At 38.6% G+C, this 18,439-nt stretch overlaps 1 protein-coding gene and 1 long non-coding RNA gene across 8 annotated transcripts in view; one reads left to right on the plus strand and one right to left on the minus strand.

The window, feature by feature from the left end:
- Window positions 1–18,439, plus strand: part of LOC147763247 (uncharacterized) — a 72,902-nt gene that overhangs the window by 47,696 nt on the left and 6,767 nt on the right. The window lies entirely within an intron of this gene.
- LOC106161702 (protocadherin Fat 1) overlaps window positions 1–18,439 on the minus strand; it is a 94,070-nt gene that overhangs the window by 41,243 nt on the left and 34,388 nt on the right. For all 7 annotated transcript variants that reach the window (XM_087008345.1, XM_087008346.1, XM_087008342.1 and 4 more), the window contains exons 3-4: window positions 15,572–15,769; window positions 15,277–15,387 (exon numbers count right to left, since the gene is read on the minus strand). In XM_087008345.1, coding sequence (XP_086864471.1) covers window positions 15,277–15,387; window positions 15,572–15,769 — 309 coding nt within the window. The remainder of the gene's footprint in view (window positions 1–15,276; window positions 15,388–15,571; window positions 15,770–18,439) is intronic.

Below are 18,439 nucleotides of genomic sequence, written 5' to 3' on the forward strand. Positions count from 1 at the left end.
GTTAAGTTCCTCTTTTAACTGGAAGAAACATGTTAAGACATACATTGTGGAAATTTCAAAATTTCATTCAGTATTTGTTAATTTTTATTGAACACATAATCACCCTAAATCCTGCTGGTTTCAGATACCTAACTTCTAGTATCAGTTTATCAGGTCACGAAAGAGGAATCTCTACCATGACAAAACAACCATTGTCTCCAATTCCTATCAGCATCAAACAACTTTCTGTGTCTTTGCCTACCTTCGGCAGTGACACAGCCTCTCTGCTGCGATTGTATCACCTCCTGTGTCAATAGCAGCTTCATATTTCTGATGACACAGGTTATCAGAGGCATTTTTCTGTGGATGACATAAATAACAGGAATTATTTTATGATATATTACAACCCTGTTGAAAAGGGCAGTGGAACATGAAACACTTAAAGCACTTCAATGAAAACTTCTACAATTTTACTTGAGAATTGTATCTTTCTGTTGACCTTTTAGGGGGGACTACTTTTTTCTCTTCTGCATTTCTGAGCAATTCTGTGTGCATGCCGCACTCCTCCGGCCCGTCTAGGTAAACATGACTTCTAGTGTCACACAGTTCAAGGCGATAAAAAAGTGCAGATTCAGCGGGCCTGTGGGGTACTTGAGATTACGCCAGCGCCAGTCTATCACAAAATCTGCTCTGCTAGTTCATTCATTTTATTCCTTTTGCATTCCCATGCGACCTCTGCCATTGTGGGATATTAACTGCATCTTTTCTTCACACTGAAAAGATGTATGCTACAACATTCCTTCTAACTGAATTCATTCCAAAAATGGTGGTGCCTTTAAAATCCAAATTTAATCTAAATCCCCGCAGACAGCAATTGGAGCAGGTCAAAATTATTCTAGTTACATTATTCAGTACAGGTTAATAATCTGATTATGGAACACTGTCAACATAAAACACATTAATCCTTCCTCATACTGATAGGTTTAGATAATATTAAACAGTCCAGTCACATAACTCCTTTCCAAAATAAAATTATCTTGAAGGATCGGTAACAGGAACCAGACAAATTCATCGAGTCAATTGAGGTGGAATTAACATCATAACCACTGGCAGACTTTGAAAGCCTCAAAACAACAAAATGCAACCCTAATTTACCAACAAAAAAACTTCAAATTCATTGTTCCCAGGTTTCCTCCCCTGAGGACTTCCCAGCAACATAAGACTTTATTAAAATAATACGTTGTAATGGTGGTACAAACTTCATGGAGGATGTTTTGTTGGCATAGCGGTGCTTTCTCAGTCTAAGTGGCAAGCTTTGTACTTGCAGGTATAAGCAATCACTTCAACATGGCTACACTGAGCAGTTGTCCTCTCATAAGAGAGGGTAAATTACGCCTCCTCAGCATTGGGTCATTTTATATCGACCTCCTCAGAGCCACGATACCCACAGTACAAACTCCTTAACTTCCCTTGTGTCCCTCTCTAAAGGGTATTCAGAAGCATGGCTCTATTAAATCTTTAAATACAAATGTAACCACCAAACATAATCAAAAAATCATTGGGAGGTGAAGAATAGAACCAATTAAGAAGGTAACAGACAAAACAACAAATGGTGACTCAATGTACTTACAAAATGATTTTTTTTCTGTAAAATAACCAACAAGGTCTTGGGTGGCCAATATACCCTGGGGAGTGTCACCTAACCACATCCAGGGTCCAAAATTTGGCTGCCAAACCGTAAAATGTTTATAACAGTCTCCAACAAAAGAGGGACCAATTTTTTTTTCATCAGGCCATTATTTATCTTCAGGACACATAATCTCAAATTTGGCCATTCCATGAGAAATGTCACCTGAACTTTTAGACCAAACAACCTTTGTTTCCTTCTTTGTTTGTCCCACTGGTAATGGCCAAGCTATGTTGTTTGTTGTGATGTTTGTCCGTAGAGGGGATGGCACTTTCAGCTCTAAAAGGGGGTCCATGATCCCAAAGTTTGAGACTCTTGGTGTATTTGTTTTCTTGTTTGAGCTTTGAGTGCAGGAGCTGGAGGAAGAGTGGAGAGTTCCAAGATAAGCCGACCCACTGTCTGTACCACATACCACACTGAACAGAGATACCTCAATTTGGTCAACAAAGACGCGAGGGAGACTAGTCAAATATGATAAAATTCTAGTTCTGATAATACAAAGATATGACAGTTGAACACCTGTGGCTTGTTTTGACTTGATTATTGGTGTAACAATCTCTGCAAAACCATTCACTACTTAATTTATTTAATTTTTTTTATGCTAAGATCCGAGCAAAATTTGTCTTCAACATTTTTCTGAAAACACACAAACTGCTTTAAGAAACTCAGAGTTAACATTTTTTTCCTCAAAATAAATGCAAAAGCCTATAGCCTATATATGGCAAGCCACCCACTGTGAAAGCAGTGTATTAGTGACAGCTAACTTATCACTGAGACAGCAGCCCCATAAGGTGGTTGATCACAGGTCACAGGCTACATGATGACAGCCTGGAGTAGACCAACTTAACCTTGGGCAATACCTGGTCATGGCGTCGCCATATTATATCTTAACTCCGCAAATTACTCAGCAGATGTCACTCTAAGGGGCAATGTTCTAGATTGATGGTGATGCTTTTAAAACTGGTAGCTGTGATCTCGAAGTGATTTTTTTCTTTTTTTTAACGAAAATGTGTCAGATTGTCCAAATGCAATTTTTGGGAGACTGAATGTATAAATTGTTGTGTTCTATGTCTTCCTGTTTTCAGACTGATACTTCCTTCTTAGTCACTTTAAAACTGGTAGCTGTGATCTCAAAGTGATTTTTTTTTTTAATCAAAATTTGTCATGTTATCCAAATGCATTTTTGTTAAGGAGTGAACTATAAATTCTTGTGTTCCACATCTTCCTTTTTCAGACTGATATTTCCTTCTTATTCATCTTAGAAACAAACCAGTGGAACTGGTGCCAAGTTGTAGGACAAAGTTATGTTTTCCTGATGACATGCATATAACACCTCGGGGACATGTGGACTTGTGAAGTGAAACTCTCCACCCTTCCTGCTGCTACTATAATATTGAAAGACAGACTTTGATATGCAGTCATGTCTGTCAGTGTTTCACTGACTCCAGAGTTATTCATTTCTCTCTCTCCAAAAATCTTCAACATTTCATATATGACGACCATTTTAAGGTAATTTTTTTTCATTTTCAATAAAAATCTATCAAATGAAACTTAAAAAGCAGTTTGAAACCTACAACCTGGGCACATAAGCTCTTCCAGTGGGACAAGGTATAAGTTGAAGGGGACACCCTGTCATGTTCACTTATAGCTTGAAAAGTCATAAATGTAAACTCTAAGCAGTTGTGGCAAAAGAAATACAATAAGGCTTCTGTTGTGAGTATTTGAAAATTCAATGGTTTATGTCTTCTAATACTCTCAGAATAAAAACAGGACTGTGAAATGTCAGTTTGTGGCTGCAATAACTTTAATACCTCTTTGGAGAAAGTGAGCCTCAAGAAAAAAAGACTCAAGCAAATGGGCCACAATGGAATTTTAACCACTTGGCAGATCTCTTCTATTTCTTCTATTCATCCAGTCTTGCAGAAGGGGTTGTGTATATGACATGGGTCGCTGAAAGTTCACAGTTTTTTTTCACTATTTACAATTTTTTTCACAGTCCGCGAGTAGTGGTAGGAAATACAAGAGAACAGGTGATGTGCTGTGTTTGCTTGTCTATGGGCTCAGAACAGAGTTAGGGAGACGGGAATAATGCATTCTAATCAGGCCCCTTTAAATTTTAATGAATAACAATGATCAAAATCTGTCTACTACCTCTGTGACAAAACTTACTTTTTGTCTCCCTTTCCAAATTTCAAACTATCAATAAAAGCTCTTTATCTTAATCAAAAATCTACCCTTCACATATGACAAGACTTGTTTTTTGAGTCCGCCCAATTCCAAAGTATCAATATCTTTAAATCGCAAACAAACTTCAAAAGTAAGTCTAATCTCATGCCCTTTTTCTCACCAGCATACTAAGACAAATGAGATCAGAAGATGCCGGGATGCTGGTACATTTCAATTTTCACAACTTCAGACAAGCAATAAATCTCAACCCCCCACCCTTATATCTTTCCCTAGCATGTTGAAAGGTTGACACTGATGGCCACCATGGACAATTTACTGACCAGTCCAGTTCTGGTCAACACTATATTTCACACCACACTGATGACTGTCTGAATAAGAAGTTTATCAGTAAAATGACCAATGATAACCTGTACTTCTCTGGACAGCACATAGCTAAATTGTGACATCAATAACTGTCTGAAAAAGAACATCTCAATTTACCCTGACGATGATGCGGGAGAGAGAGAGAAGGAGCAAAATACCAAAGCTATTGTCGTGGTGGTAATTTACTACAAAATCTTTCTTTTTTGTCTACAAATCATTTGTCATTAAAGTGACAAAAGTGAAATAAGAGTAACCTTTTATGCCACAATACCGATCAGTACACCACCCTGTACTATCCCCCCCCCCTGCCTCATTTCACACCCTGGGGGTACTGCATGCAGCACTCTTTGTTCCAGCCATATTTCAACAACGTTAACTGTCCTCTATAATTACAAGTTTAACTGTCCTCTTTATTAAAGGGATAGGATGACCACATACCCTGGGGTCTGGCTAGAAGCGTGAGGGTGGGGGGGAGGGGGAGGGCTATAGGACAATTGGTCATGGTAAACCACAGTGTTATGGCAATCATCCACATCTTGATGAGGTCTTCCCTTGAAGCCATGTGGTAAGGTGATGTATGAACGTAGTAATGACATGAGAGGTTGAACAACATCAATATAGGACACTATCCAAGTGTAGACAGTCTGTTGTCCTTGTCAAGGACAGAAGAAGAGCAAATAACTGCAACAGCTTCAAGAAAAAATGTTTACCTCTCTACATGGAGTGAAAAAGTACATTACACACCCTCTCCCCACCATTCTCTCTCTCTCTCTCTTGACTTTTGGTTTTGATTTTTTTTTAAAGGCAAGCACAAATTGTATGAAACAGAAGTACAGAGCCAATTTCCCTGGGATAACACCACAAGCTATGCTGTTTTTGCAATAAAGAGGAAATTTGATGTAACAACTTAATCCATTGCAAGGCACTTCACCAAACCGGTCCTAAATTATTCCATCCAAAGTCAACTCCACTGCGGAAGTTCAGGCTCTGACTTCCATTAGCCGAGATTGTGCAATCAGTGGCGAGTTTACATAATAACACAGAATCACATGTGACTGAGAGGGCACCGACTCGCACCCCTCTACACTAAAATAGGCACATTCAGAACAAGCTGATCTGCAGACCAACAGTTCTGCAGATCAAATGTGGCCATCCCACTTGAAAGCTTGCCATATAATACCCTAACAGACTCTGAATAGATTTCCAGAGGGGATAGCGGGGCAAGCTTTCTAGTGGGTCTGCCATATTTGATCCGCAGATCTGATAGTCCTGGGATCAACTTAGGTTGTGAATGCGGCCAATGACCGCCAATCCCAACACTTCTCAGTACAAAATCAAAGGCATCTCGAGAAAAAACACACATAAATTGCTCCCAGCAGTCGCCTGCCCAGGTTTTTGCAATGTCTTCTAACCTTTCTAAAGATCAAAGGCATTGGATGCAGTAGAGAGTGGTGTTTTGTGAAAATTATACCTATGAGGTTACTGTGGAGGTAAAAAGGGACTAGTTCTTTATTGATACCAGTATTCTGCAGTTATTTTGTTACATTGAAGAGTCACTTCCAGGCAGCTGTCTCTGTGCACCTATAAATCAAGTTAAGAGGATACAATTTCATTATACAACAAGAAAATAAGCCATCTTTCTTCTAAAAACAACATTTTATCATGCAAATTGTTTAAGTGCAAAGGCTGTTGTTCACCTATCGCGCAGCTATCAACAGAGAGTCTGCTTTTTGTCAATCATATAAGATAAGATCTGATTCTTAGGTTGACTCCCTGTTTTTTTTTGTTCTGATTGCATCTTGATCTCAAACCTTGGCAGACTTTTTGTCAAACTGATAAGGTATTTTCTCATGCTCATTTCAACTTCACGCCATTGCCACAAAATTCTTTTCATCAATACATGGTAAGAGGGGGGAAAATCAACAAAAATACCTTAAGCATCTGCCGCTTTTTTCAAAGTTTGAGACCAACAACTTTTTTCTTTGGCAGCTATTGAAAATTCCACATGTTTTGAAAGATTCCAAAAGTATGCATCTGAAAGATTGATAATTTCCCCCCATTGAAAAGATGGAGTCATTACCGTAGGGCATCTTCTTCAAGGAACTTTATTTGTAATGTTCATCACGTTGCAAGTGTCTATTATGAGTAAATGTCTCATGCAATCACCAATGTTACAGACCTTCAGACCAAGATGAGTTATCAATCAGTATCTTTGTATTGCCAATGTCTCTTACGTGTGTGTATGTGCACGCGCGCCAGCACGCACGTGTGTGTGCGTGTGGACACCTTACTCTAAATACATTTACTTATAAACAAATAAATTTCACAAAGAAATGTGTTGAGAACTGTTTCGAGTGGATGCTGATAATTTTGCCAAAATAAGTGTTCAGCTGAATGAAAAAAGTCAGTGACACCCACACAGAAAAGGCCATGTTGGTGTAGAATTTGATAAAAATTAGGCAAACAAAGAAACACCCAGATGAGGTACATTAGGGCCCAGAACATTAACAGAAAGGCAGACACCCACACATGGAGCTTACAACACACAGACTCAAAATATACAACCTTCACTTGGATACATAGAGACTTGGACCCAGATCAAGAATGTGTTCCTTTCTAAAGCAACTGTGAACCACAATTAGAAACTTGCATAATGAATTCCTCCATAAAACAGAGCTCTTTTATAGATATCCAAGAAAAAAAAAATTAAAACTAAAACTTCCACATCCGTTGTGTTATATAATACAAAACTAAAAGTGTCTGTTCAGTAGAATGGTGGACCACAAGACCTTGTTTGTGGATACTAAGATAAATATTTCTGCCCCTAACAAGAAAAGTTTCCTCTCTGCTACTGTCATATGTACACAAACACACCCTGTTTCTACAAACTTGAAAATGTCTGAAATTCTAAAAATCTCTTATATAAAAAGAGAGAGTTTCTTGGAGTGCATTAAAAAAAAAACCTTTAAACATCTCAGAAGCACAAGATGAGCAGGTGTGGAGTACTGTTACAGCAGCAGTTTTTATCCTAAAATAAAAAGACTGGCAAATGAAGAGAGTGCATAATTGAGACTAGGTAGTAATATCCATCTTGAGATTGTATCCTATTTGCTTCTGATTTGTGTCATTCTACATAAACATACAAGAGATATGATGGCTTCCATGGATTCTGTTATTTATTCTAATAAAATCCCCATAAAAGCAGACATAAGAAGACAACAACTAATTGCTTACAATGTTGCTAGCTGCAATGCCCATAGCAGTCTGCATACCGCAAGGAGAGAAACAAGACGCACTATCAGACAATATGGCCATCAATGTCATCAACAACTACTTGTGTTAGCTCAATAAGACAGAAGACCATAGACATGACCACAGCTGTCAGCCAACTGAATAATCACCTTCAAATCTTTTCAAAGAGAAACATGTTCATTTCATTGTGCTTCAGGGAATGGTGAAGGTAAAACCTTTGAAAATTCCCCCACTTCCTCCACATATCTCACCAGTACATGAGTGCATTCAGATATTAAGGTGGAAATATGTTGTAGGTCTAAAATGCATTACCTAACATTTCAGTAAATTACCAGTGATTTAAATGCATGAGAATCCTCTAGGCTGAATAAGAAGTGTGTGGGTGCATGTATGCATGCGTTGACATGTATGTGCACGTGGAAAAGGTCTTGAAATATCCACTAATATTCAGAATGCAAAATACATGACTTATCAGATCTTCTCTGATCTAGACCAAAACCACAGTTCCTGTGTCTATGCCAGCTAACCAGTGTACTCCCCCAGGCCAAGTGGCACTGTGGGATCAGGGTCAGCTTGAACTCTCCATGTTATGGTAATATAGATGATAACGTTAACAATGGGACAATCTTTCTATGACATTTAATAACCATTATAAATTGTAATACTGGCATGGAATAAAAAAAATTGACAATTTTTTTTAATTCTTGTGCGTTTTCCTTGTGTAGGAGGTAAGAAACAATGGACAAGAATCAAGCAGCGGTTAAATTTCATTTTGTTATCAGACGGGTCAAGGAAGTTCAAGACTGCTTTTCTTAACTGTCACCTGGATGTGCCACCTTTGCTTTAAAATAAAACTTAATCAGCCACAGACATCCAAAGTGCCACCTTTTCCCTTGGAAGAGGTTTCTGGTCGCGCTGATACTGAGTGGTAGTTTATCAATCTGCTGTTTGGCATGTTATGTTTCTCCCTTGCCATTTCTATCTCACTCTGAGTTCAGGAGCTAGCGTCCATCAGGTGGGACAGGGGAAACAAGCTGCACAAACAAACCTGACACCCGCCATTAAAAACACTGTTTCTTCTTCAGCTGGCAACCTTTTCTTGGCTCATCACTTAAGCTAACAAAGCCATCTCAGCTTTCACTATCTCTGTGCTTGTCAATATTACTCAGTAGACTGAGCCATCTTAAAATACTAAATGTGAGCTGTCAAAGTATCAAGACTGGGTTTAAAAAATCACAGAAAGTTCCTGTCTTGGAAAGTTTTATCACTGTTTTTATCTAGAGTTACAGAAAAACTCAAAGATTGTCTACAGATTATTTGATCCTGAAAAATCAATGTCAAGTCACAAATGTACTTTTAACAGAAGAACCATGACTCATTGCATGTAAAACGATTCCTGTGCTACATTCTGGGAGCTAACAAAGATAATTCAATGGGCAGATGACAAATGACAAAGGCTCCAATGGCCTGGAGCGCTTCATCCCTCCTCTGGTCCTGATAAGAAGATAACGCCAGTTGAAATAGTCACCCGCAACTACTGGAGCTTATTAATGGAGAAAGGAGAGAGAGATTAGAATAAAATCAATAAAACAAACTTTTTTTGGTCACAGGATCATATTTCTGTCCCTGAAGCCCACCTATGACCTGTGTACAAACACCTGTGTCTGTAGAAGTGGTTCACATACACATGTATGACACCGTGCACGGTGGGAGGTGCACGGGTGGATTCAGACACAGACAGATCTAAATCGGTTTTTGGTCTTAGAGAGCATTCACATCGAGAAGAGCCGAGGTCTATCAAGGCCGAGACCTAATCAATGAATGTCATTGAGAGACTATTTAAGGATTACGCAGCCTTCCTTTCATGTAGGTCCGCCATATTTAGGTCTCGGCCTTGTTAGACCTCGGCTCTTCTCCATGTGAATGCTCTCTAAAACATAACAGAAGACAAGCTTGTAGCTAGCAATTTTAAAGAAGGGTTCTTTTTTCTGAAAAAGGTAAACCTTTATAACCCAATATTTAGATCGAAGAATCTTTTCCAACAAAAAGAGTACCCCTCCCTCCCCCCAAGTAGGAGCCCAGCAGACTTAAATTTTTTTATCTGAAATTTGACTCTCTGAAATTATCTCTTGCATTTAGGGGGATTAAGGCGGGAGAGTCTAACTGAGGTACATCACTAAACAACTTGGAATATTATCTATTTGTTTGGTGGCTTTAAAACCTAAACAAGTCCAAAGTTGGCCAGTATGAATGCGCCACAGTCCTCAGATAAAAAAAAAAAAACCTGCATTATCTACAGCTTTCTGCCCTGTGTGTGTGGGCAACAACAATGACTGTTATTGCTAGAATACCCTCACTCCAAGAATGTATGCAGTGGAAATACATTTCCTCCAGAAATAAACATTTATTTCTCTGCAGTCACCAACCCCTTCAGATTGGGCAAAACTTTTTGACTTCTTAAAAGTGTCATGTTTGCATCTCCTCTCTTACATTTTGTTTACTATGTTTTAAAAAACCTTCTCAAAAGACACAATAAATATTAAAAGCACCTGTGTGTTTTCAAATTGTAAACAAATTGTCATATTTGCTGTGCCTGAATAAAACATTTAAAGTTAGTCCCCTTTATTTGCTCAGTGCTGGGGGAACCCTGGAGTACCTTTGTTGTGCCTTGTCCCCAGTTTAACAATCTTAAGATAATGCCTAACTATTTCCGACATTCACTGCCCATTATAAAGACTCCCGATGACTTCACTGATAACCCCTGGGCTACTCTATAAACACGAAAACTTTGAAACAAGCTGTTGCCACGGGTGGCAAAAACATGGTCAAAAGGCTACATTCCTCGTGAAGCCCTTTGCCCCAACAGCAGAAAAGAAAAGCGCCAGTTCAAAGAACCCTGTCCATGTCTGCCCAGTATAATCTGATTTGCTTGGGATAATTCTCGCTCTGGAGTCCACTTCTTATGTGGAGACATTAGCAGTCAGTGAACTGATACAAACTTTCCCTTCACCAGACCAAACTGGTTCTTTCATGTGGTGTCACAGTGGAGAGTATTTAGCTTGTTGCTGTTATGCAAGTTGACATGGGTGGTGTGGGGAATGGAAGGCCTAGAGCTGGAGAATGACAGACACCAGTTTGAGGAACCAAGTTTTATCCTTTTATCTTACAAAAAACTCCTAAGTCAAAAGCTGGAGAATAAAAGACAAAATTTTAAAGGACAAAATTTTATCCCATTTTTTACAAAAGTGAAAAAAAACTTGAAAAGCTTGGTTGAAAAAGTGTTAACCCTTTACATAACATGATAACCTTAAGCTAGAGATTTAAACAGACTGGGTTACTGTAACCAAGAAAAAAATGTCCGCTCAGTTTCTTCTCTTAGAGTATTTTTCTTCAAGGCAGTAGAGATTCAGATGTAAAACCAAGCACAAGTGTATTTATCCTTGGGCTAAAACATGCATCTAAAATACTGAAATCTGCCACTAAACTAAATGACAGGAAAAATCAAATCAAATTTCTGCCAGTGGCATCTTCATCGCCTCTGATTATCTCAAATGTTTTCAATGATGCACTGACGAGTGGGCCGATTTTCTCCCTCATTTTCTCTCTGGGCTGCCACATAAAACTCAACAGCCTCAGGATCTAACTAAGCCACTTAACACTGGCAAAATATGCTCCTTTTTTCACTTTAGTTCCTAACCATATATCCTTCAAGGTATGTGATCAACATTCATGTTAATCCATCTGCTTCTTTACATTTTATGTTACACAAACTTGGTTGTAACAGCAGTTACTTCCCAAATATGTTTTTTAAAAATTCACACTGCCAAAGCAGACAAAAGAAGAAAGCACTTTTAGAGGTCTTTTACAAAAATCTTTGAAGCAAAAAATGGAGCAGTTTTAGGCGTTAGCTACAAACAACCCGGAGTCATTTTCATTACTGGTTCAAATCCCTTTGAGGGCACTTTGATTGAATTTGGTAGCTCTCAGCTAAAAACATTCCACACACAACAGATGTTTGAGAGGGGGGAAAAAAAGAGGCCTGGCAGGATTTTTTTTTTAGATGGACACTAGACACTGTAGTGTCTCTCCAGATAGACTGACAATGGTGACTGCAATGTTTGTTGACGTACCAACTTAGATGTGGGCTTTATTTTTTGGGGGAGAGATAGCATGGTTATTTACAGCACCTGATCATATGGTAAGATATTCTCTAATCTATGTTGACAGAACCCCTTGTCACTGGAAAATGAAACCTCTCATTATGCCTTACTAGGACAACTCTGAAAGAATTATAACTATGGTTTAAAAAAATTAAAATAAACTAATCCGTTGATCATTTCAATAAAGAATCATTTTTAAGAACACTCTTAATAATAAATAAAAAACATTTATTGGTATTCTCATGGGTAAAGAACAAATAAAATTTTCTTTCTCCACTGTCACAAAAATTGCATGGTCTACCAACAATTCACCAATAATAGCATCTTATAACACAAACCACAGCCAAATTTGCTTCTAAAGACCCAGCATTCATCACTACATAGTCTGGAAATGTTCCGTACTGATGCAGGTAGTGATAGAAAGATAAAACAGAAATATGATTTTGTTCTCGTCTATCATTTTATACCCCCAAGCAATGACAATTGAGCCCTCAGTCTACATTATAAGCCCCTGTTTTTAAAAATTGAAACCTCCTATCTGAACTCATCATCGGGGCACCGCGTCTGTCATTATCAGAATCCTTTGAGAGGGAGGAACTGTATGTTAAATAAATATTCCAAATTATAGGTTGTCAAATTTGAAATGACAAATATAATCATTGTAAAGTTGCTATTCAAAATATCTTGTATTTTGGAAAAAAGGCGGCAGAAAATGCATTTAGCGCTGTATGTCTTAAGAGTACAGAGGCTGGAATACAAGCTTATCTGTCATGATTTCGCTATTTAGTTGAACAAGCCAAATGCATCAACATTGCCTGCCAACGACCACCTCAGAGACGAGAGTTCTCTTACGCAGGCTTTCTCTCCTCCAGGCATGTAGCAAACAGGCTTTCAACTTTCATATAACCATCAAAAGGCACAATAATTCAAGACAGGCAAAATTTTGAAACACCCTGCTTCACTTTTCCTAAGGCAGTCAACATTTTTTCAGTGACCTCAACTGTAATTTTTTTTTTTTTTCAATTTACTGTTTTACTTTCCAGTCAGGTTTACATGCTTTCCATGAAGTAACTCAAGGTATGGGCTGAAGAATAAACACTTCTACCATTTAGCAACAAAACCTTTCTGTAATCATCTTTCAGCTATAAACCACTTACTGAGCAAGGGACTTATTTTTGAAGATACTGACTGCCAATAAAATAAGAAGATGGCCGCTTAGTGTTAATAAGTGAAGACTACCTGCTCATAGGTTTCTGTAGGAGTGTTAATAAGTGAAGAATTAGTTCCAGGTACTGGTGTTTTAAATAGGCTTAATAAAATAATCATTAGTCTTCTTCTAGCTGTGCAGGGAGGTTAGAAAGATGTGAACATCTGTCGGGTCAACAGGCCGCCTGTGTAGAGCAAATAACCCAGAGTCAAGGACCACACTAGGAGTTTCGGCTTATTATTAATAACGCAGATAAGATAAGAGGATAAAAACATAGGTCTTCACTTGAACTTGAGGCTCAGTAATAGGCACCCGGAAAGTCAAGATGTTTTTATTTTTGTAATCGCTCTATTTGAGCATCGCATTTTTTTTACCTTACAGAATTAGTCTAAATGGAAGGTTTCTGCTTGGATGTGCAAATCGTAAGGAACACATCCTAAAATTGATGACACCAGAGGGCAGTAAAAGACTAATTAGCAAGAAATCTCATCAAGCAGGTTTTGAGGGTCAAACACTTCTAGTCACTTTTTCAATTTTTTTTTTTTTTTCATATCAGGTATACTGAGGATAAAAACAGATCCAAGGTTTACAAATAAAGCCCTGATGTAGTGTGAAGGCCAAAAATATCTAGGAGGTACCTGTATCAGTGTAAATTAGACAACAACAAAAAAATCTGAACATTTATCATGGGACCCAACACCTAACCAGCCTGAATCATCAGAATTGAATTGAAAAAACACGGAATTCTGCATTTCTGCAGAAAAAGTTTATGTCCAGTGTAAATACAGAGACCAAAGTGCTGCCCATGACTGTGCATTGTAGAATAGTACAGGTCACCTGAGCTGTCATCTGGCTTGCAGGAAGGGTGCTCACATATGTGATGAATTCAAAAACCAGCAATAATACCCAACATAATCACTACCTCCAGTTATACAGTAGTCTGTATATAAAGCAGTGACTTCATTCTATTGGCTGTCAGTACCGTTTTTCATCACCTTAACGCAGACTTCATGTCTCAATAATGAGCAGAGAGTTGGTAACGGTAGCAAGGATAAGCCCAAAGATTTGAGCAAATGTTCAATTTGTGCAGCTGAGGTCAACAGATCACATAACAGGAAAAGAGTACATCTGATAGCAGATCATCATTTAATTGGAGCAGGTTTAAAACAACAAGGGGCACCTGCTCTGGGAGATGACCTCTGTTGACCCCAGAACACTGGCCTCACCCTGGCCAAGGCTGGGAGGACAGACTCTCTGCCCTAGGTTCTATTCTCTTCTATCCGTTGTTAATTGACCAAAATCAAAAAGCGCCTGGTTTGGTTTTATTCTTTTCATTCTTAGAGGGTCTGGTTTACAAATGTTGATGGCAAAATCCTGCTGGTTCCAGAAATTAAATCATGCTGAACAGATTTGTTAAGAACCTTAAGGAGTCGGATATATTGGAGCTTCCAGTATTTAAGTCCGACCTAAGTGAACATATCTAAAGTAGACAGAACAGATGGTCAATCAGTCTACTCAACAGTCAATTAAAAGCTTAATTAAGCTACTGCTGAGGCCAGGTAATTAACACCTTCACACCCAGTGGATTCCTTAATCCTGATCTGAAATCCATATTGGATAATCTAACAGGAGATTACCTCAGGTATAGGGGTTTCCAGTGTTCAATTAGTGCTACCAATTAACTTGCCAGGAAATGAAGTCTGATGGGAAGAGTAATAGCAATAAATTCTCGGTCTCAGTCAGTCGTGGTCATGGTGTCATTACAATAATCATCATTATAACAATAAGGATAGCATATTCAGTACCAGCATGATTTTATAACAAGATTTGACCTTAAAACAACTATGCAATACATATAGTGACAAAAAGAATTAGCAATGACTAGTGGTCAAAGATACTAAACAGAACAAGATGGGTAACCAGTCATTTGAATGCACACTTCCTAGCTGTCTACAATCAAGGGGGGTTTGTGTACTGATTATCTTTATCCAATAATACGTATTTGCCCCCCCCCCCCCCCCCCCGATGTTTTAGAGTGCACATCATTTATAACCTATAATGTGTATTTGCACTGTCTGCTAATGCCTTTGAAATCAATTACACAAATATAACTCATGACATTCATACAACATTCACACAAAGTCAAGAGATCAAGTAAAATTACTGCATATAAATATCAGACCACTCTATATCAATATCATAATTGTGATTGGTTTTGACAAAATACTGGAAAAATGTTACACATTATTTAACACAAATTGTTCAAATGTTGGATTGATCAGAGTAGGACTGGATCAGGATAAAATCCCAGAACTTCAGGGAATTCCCCTTTAAAAGAACACCTTTGATTGTAAAATAACCAACTCCAATCACCCCCTTTATAAAATCATTATTCCAAATATCCTTCAATGATCTTGTCCAAAACATGTGCTGCCCCCTACCTGTTTTTCTGTCAATGTTAAAGAATGCCTGAGGATTCCCGGTCTTGATTTCGTAGGTAAGCCCCGAATCCTCGTCTTCATCCTCTGCCTCAATCTGGATCACCGACACACCTACATGACAGAAAAAACAAATAATTGACACATTCAATGACTTAATGTGCATAGTTTTGACAGTTAAATCAGGATAATCATTAATAACTTTTTCATAATTTATTCAAGGTCAATTACCAACCATTTTTTCTCTGTAAAACTGAAGTCCGAGTCTCCACAACACAGTCTAGGTTATGACACTTACCGGACGGACTGTTCTCTTTCACGGAGGCGTAATAGATTGGTTCTGGCGTCTGAGGACTGTTGTCATTTTTGTCCTCCACTTCCACAAGAACCCAGGCCACTGAGTGCAGGGGCACGGCACCTCTGTCCTGAGCATACACAGTGAGCCAGTAGCGGGCTTGGCTCTCGCGGTCCAACACCTCGTTAGTACGAATCCAACCTAAAAGTAATCAAAGCAATGGCTTAATTAAATATTAAATAACAAAACGCAATAAGGGGAATTTTCCCTTCCCTAAAACCCAGATATTACAAACCATGAATATAAACAATATATAACTTGCTTCATTACTAATACATTTGTCACAGATGATGGTTTCTCATAAAAATATTTCTGTGGAGTATTTGTTTTTTATTTGTTTTGACACTTAATATTATCTAAACTGCGCTTTTACTCAATTTTTGGATGTGTATTATCAAGTTGAGTTGAGTAGAGTAGGGTATGGTGAGCTAGACCTGGGTAGCATATGGAAATGTAGGGCAGGGTATGATAGAGTAAGGTAGGGTATATGTACTTTGTATTTGAGGATGGGTGGTGAGTAAGAGCTCATCCAGAACAGGGGACTAACAGATCTGCTGATCAAATATGGCTGACCCACTTGAATGCTTGTTGTGTAATACCCGCAGGAAATCTATTCAGTATCTAATCTTGAATTAAGCAGCATGCTTTTAGTGGGTCGCCATATTTGATCTGCAGATCTGTTAGTCCACTGTTCTGAATGCGCTGAGATGCATCAATCCTGTTAGATCAATCTAGGTATGGGGACCCAGTCTTAGTGTGTGCATGCTGCTGCCACTTATTTTCTAGTACCACTCTTCTCTCCAGCATATCCTTAGGAGTACAAACTGCTACGACCCACCCAGTCATGCAAAGGCTCAATATATCACTGGCCTTAGTCGCATGATCACACAGATAATAACTGTTTTCCATATACATTGTGTTTGATAAAATAAGGGCATTAGCATAAAGAAGGTCTTAAAGAATGAACAAGCCCCATTAAAGAGCTTCATTCACAACTTGTACAGTCCTGAAAATGGACAGGAGCAGCAACCCCATGAACTTTTGTCTGACCTACATAAAGAGAGACTGTCATAAAAACATTATGATATCGCTAAATGATACAACTTATACTTAGCATAAGACATTACCAAGCTGGTAGATGTTAATAACTTCACCCTATTTTTTTTTACTCTACAAACACCTGTGGTAATTTTTTTAATCTGCAGTATCATCGGTCATTACGTGAACAACACCATCGTCATTATTCTTATCTTTTGATCCTGCCAACCCATTAAATACTTGATTACGAAACACATTTTCTTGCAGAAAACAGGAAACAATTATTACCACGAAATCATAAATTAAACGAGTTTTGGAGAGTCACAGGTGACAACTGACAGGTGCTTGTGTACTTAGTGAATGAATCTTTTTTTCTCTTTATGTAACCCGGATATACCCATCATGTGTTCATCTTCTACAAAGATGGATTTTTTGTCTGTACAACACCATTAAGGCGCACTTAATTTTTTTTTCACAAAAAAAAAAAAAAAACTCAGGTGAACCTACAACCTCTACTATACACCCACATGGAGTGACTTTGTAACTATTTACAAACTTCTCAATACTGCCATAAGTCAGAGAGTGAGAGAGAGAGAGAGAAAGAGATCACCGCGATGCTCCCCACTAGACAAGGTAATAATAATCTCTCCACACAATCATTAGTTGAGAAGCAACCCCCACATCAGTTTGGCACCTCTCTCTCATTAAAGTCTATCATTTTATCAACCAGATGCACACCAAAGAATGTCCCATCTTAATCAGTTGTCTCTGGTTACAACTTTGGCTTGACTAATCGCATGCTCTTGCCCCCTTGAACAGATAGAGCTCTGCGTGAGGTGGGAGAAGTAAACCCCCAATACGGAGGCGGGTGCTTCAGACAAGTGCTTGTTATGCATGAAAACAGTTACATTAAAATTGTTGAGGTGCAGCCATTGGCGCAGCTCATCATTCCAGACTATCTCAGCAACCTAGCAGCCTGGGCCTATTCACACAGGAACTAGTTTGAACTGGAAAGTGAGCTAAAATGACGCCATACGTGAGGCACAGAGGGGATTCTTTGGGAATTTCATCCTCCAAAAGGAGATCTCTTTATTGCCGAGACCTTGAAATTTATTTTTCATTCATTGATTCAAGTCAATACATATTTACTGGTCTGAAAATGTCCTAGTGTGAACAATTATTTCCTCCAACTTTTTTCCACTGTTTTGTAATTATCAAGGGGCCTTATCTGCCCTTATGTCAGCACTTAAGCTGAGAGAGGAGAGAAGTGTTATATCACGTCAGCAACCCCATGTCAACCACCTCTCTTATGTGATGAGAGGACATGTCTTCACTCCAGATAACAATCCACTATATTCATGTCTGCTGCCGACTTCCTCGTGTCCTGATCTATGACATATGGATCACAGGGAACACAGAGGGGGGAGAGAGGCGAAACTCCCACCATTTTCTATCATGGGAAAGGTCATGCATCCCTACATCTATAGAACAATCTATCTCACTACACAGGATCAAAATACATATTTGGTTATAAAAAGCACGACTGGAAAGTCAGGCCAATAAAAAACACTTAGCTAGCAGACTCTGCTGACAAGCTGCCAATTTTTCTATATGCGATAGCTTGAGAAGATATAATAATACAGTTCCCAGAGCAGTTCACACAAAAAGCTCAAAGCAACAAGGCTGTCAATCTGAACCTAATTCTCACTGTGTAACTGTTTGGTTCAATTTCTTGATAAAGAGACTAAGAAAAAAGTGGGGAGGGGGGGGGGG

Source organism: Lingula anatina, chromosome 3 (genome assembly GCF_051362555.1).
Source record: "Lingula anatina isolate TDL-2025a chromosome 3, LinAna3.0, whole genome shotgun sequence".
In the NCBI taxonomy this organism is placed as follows: domain Eukaryota; kingdom Metazoa; phylum Brachiopoda; class Lingulata; order Lingulida; family Lingulidae; genus Lingula; species Lingula anatina.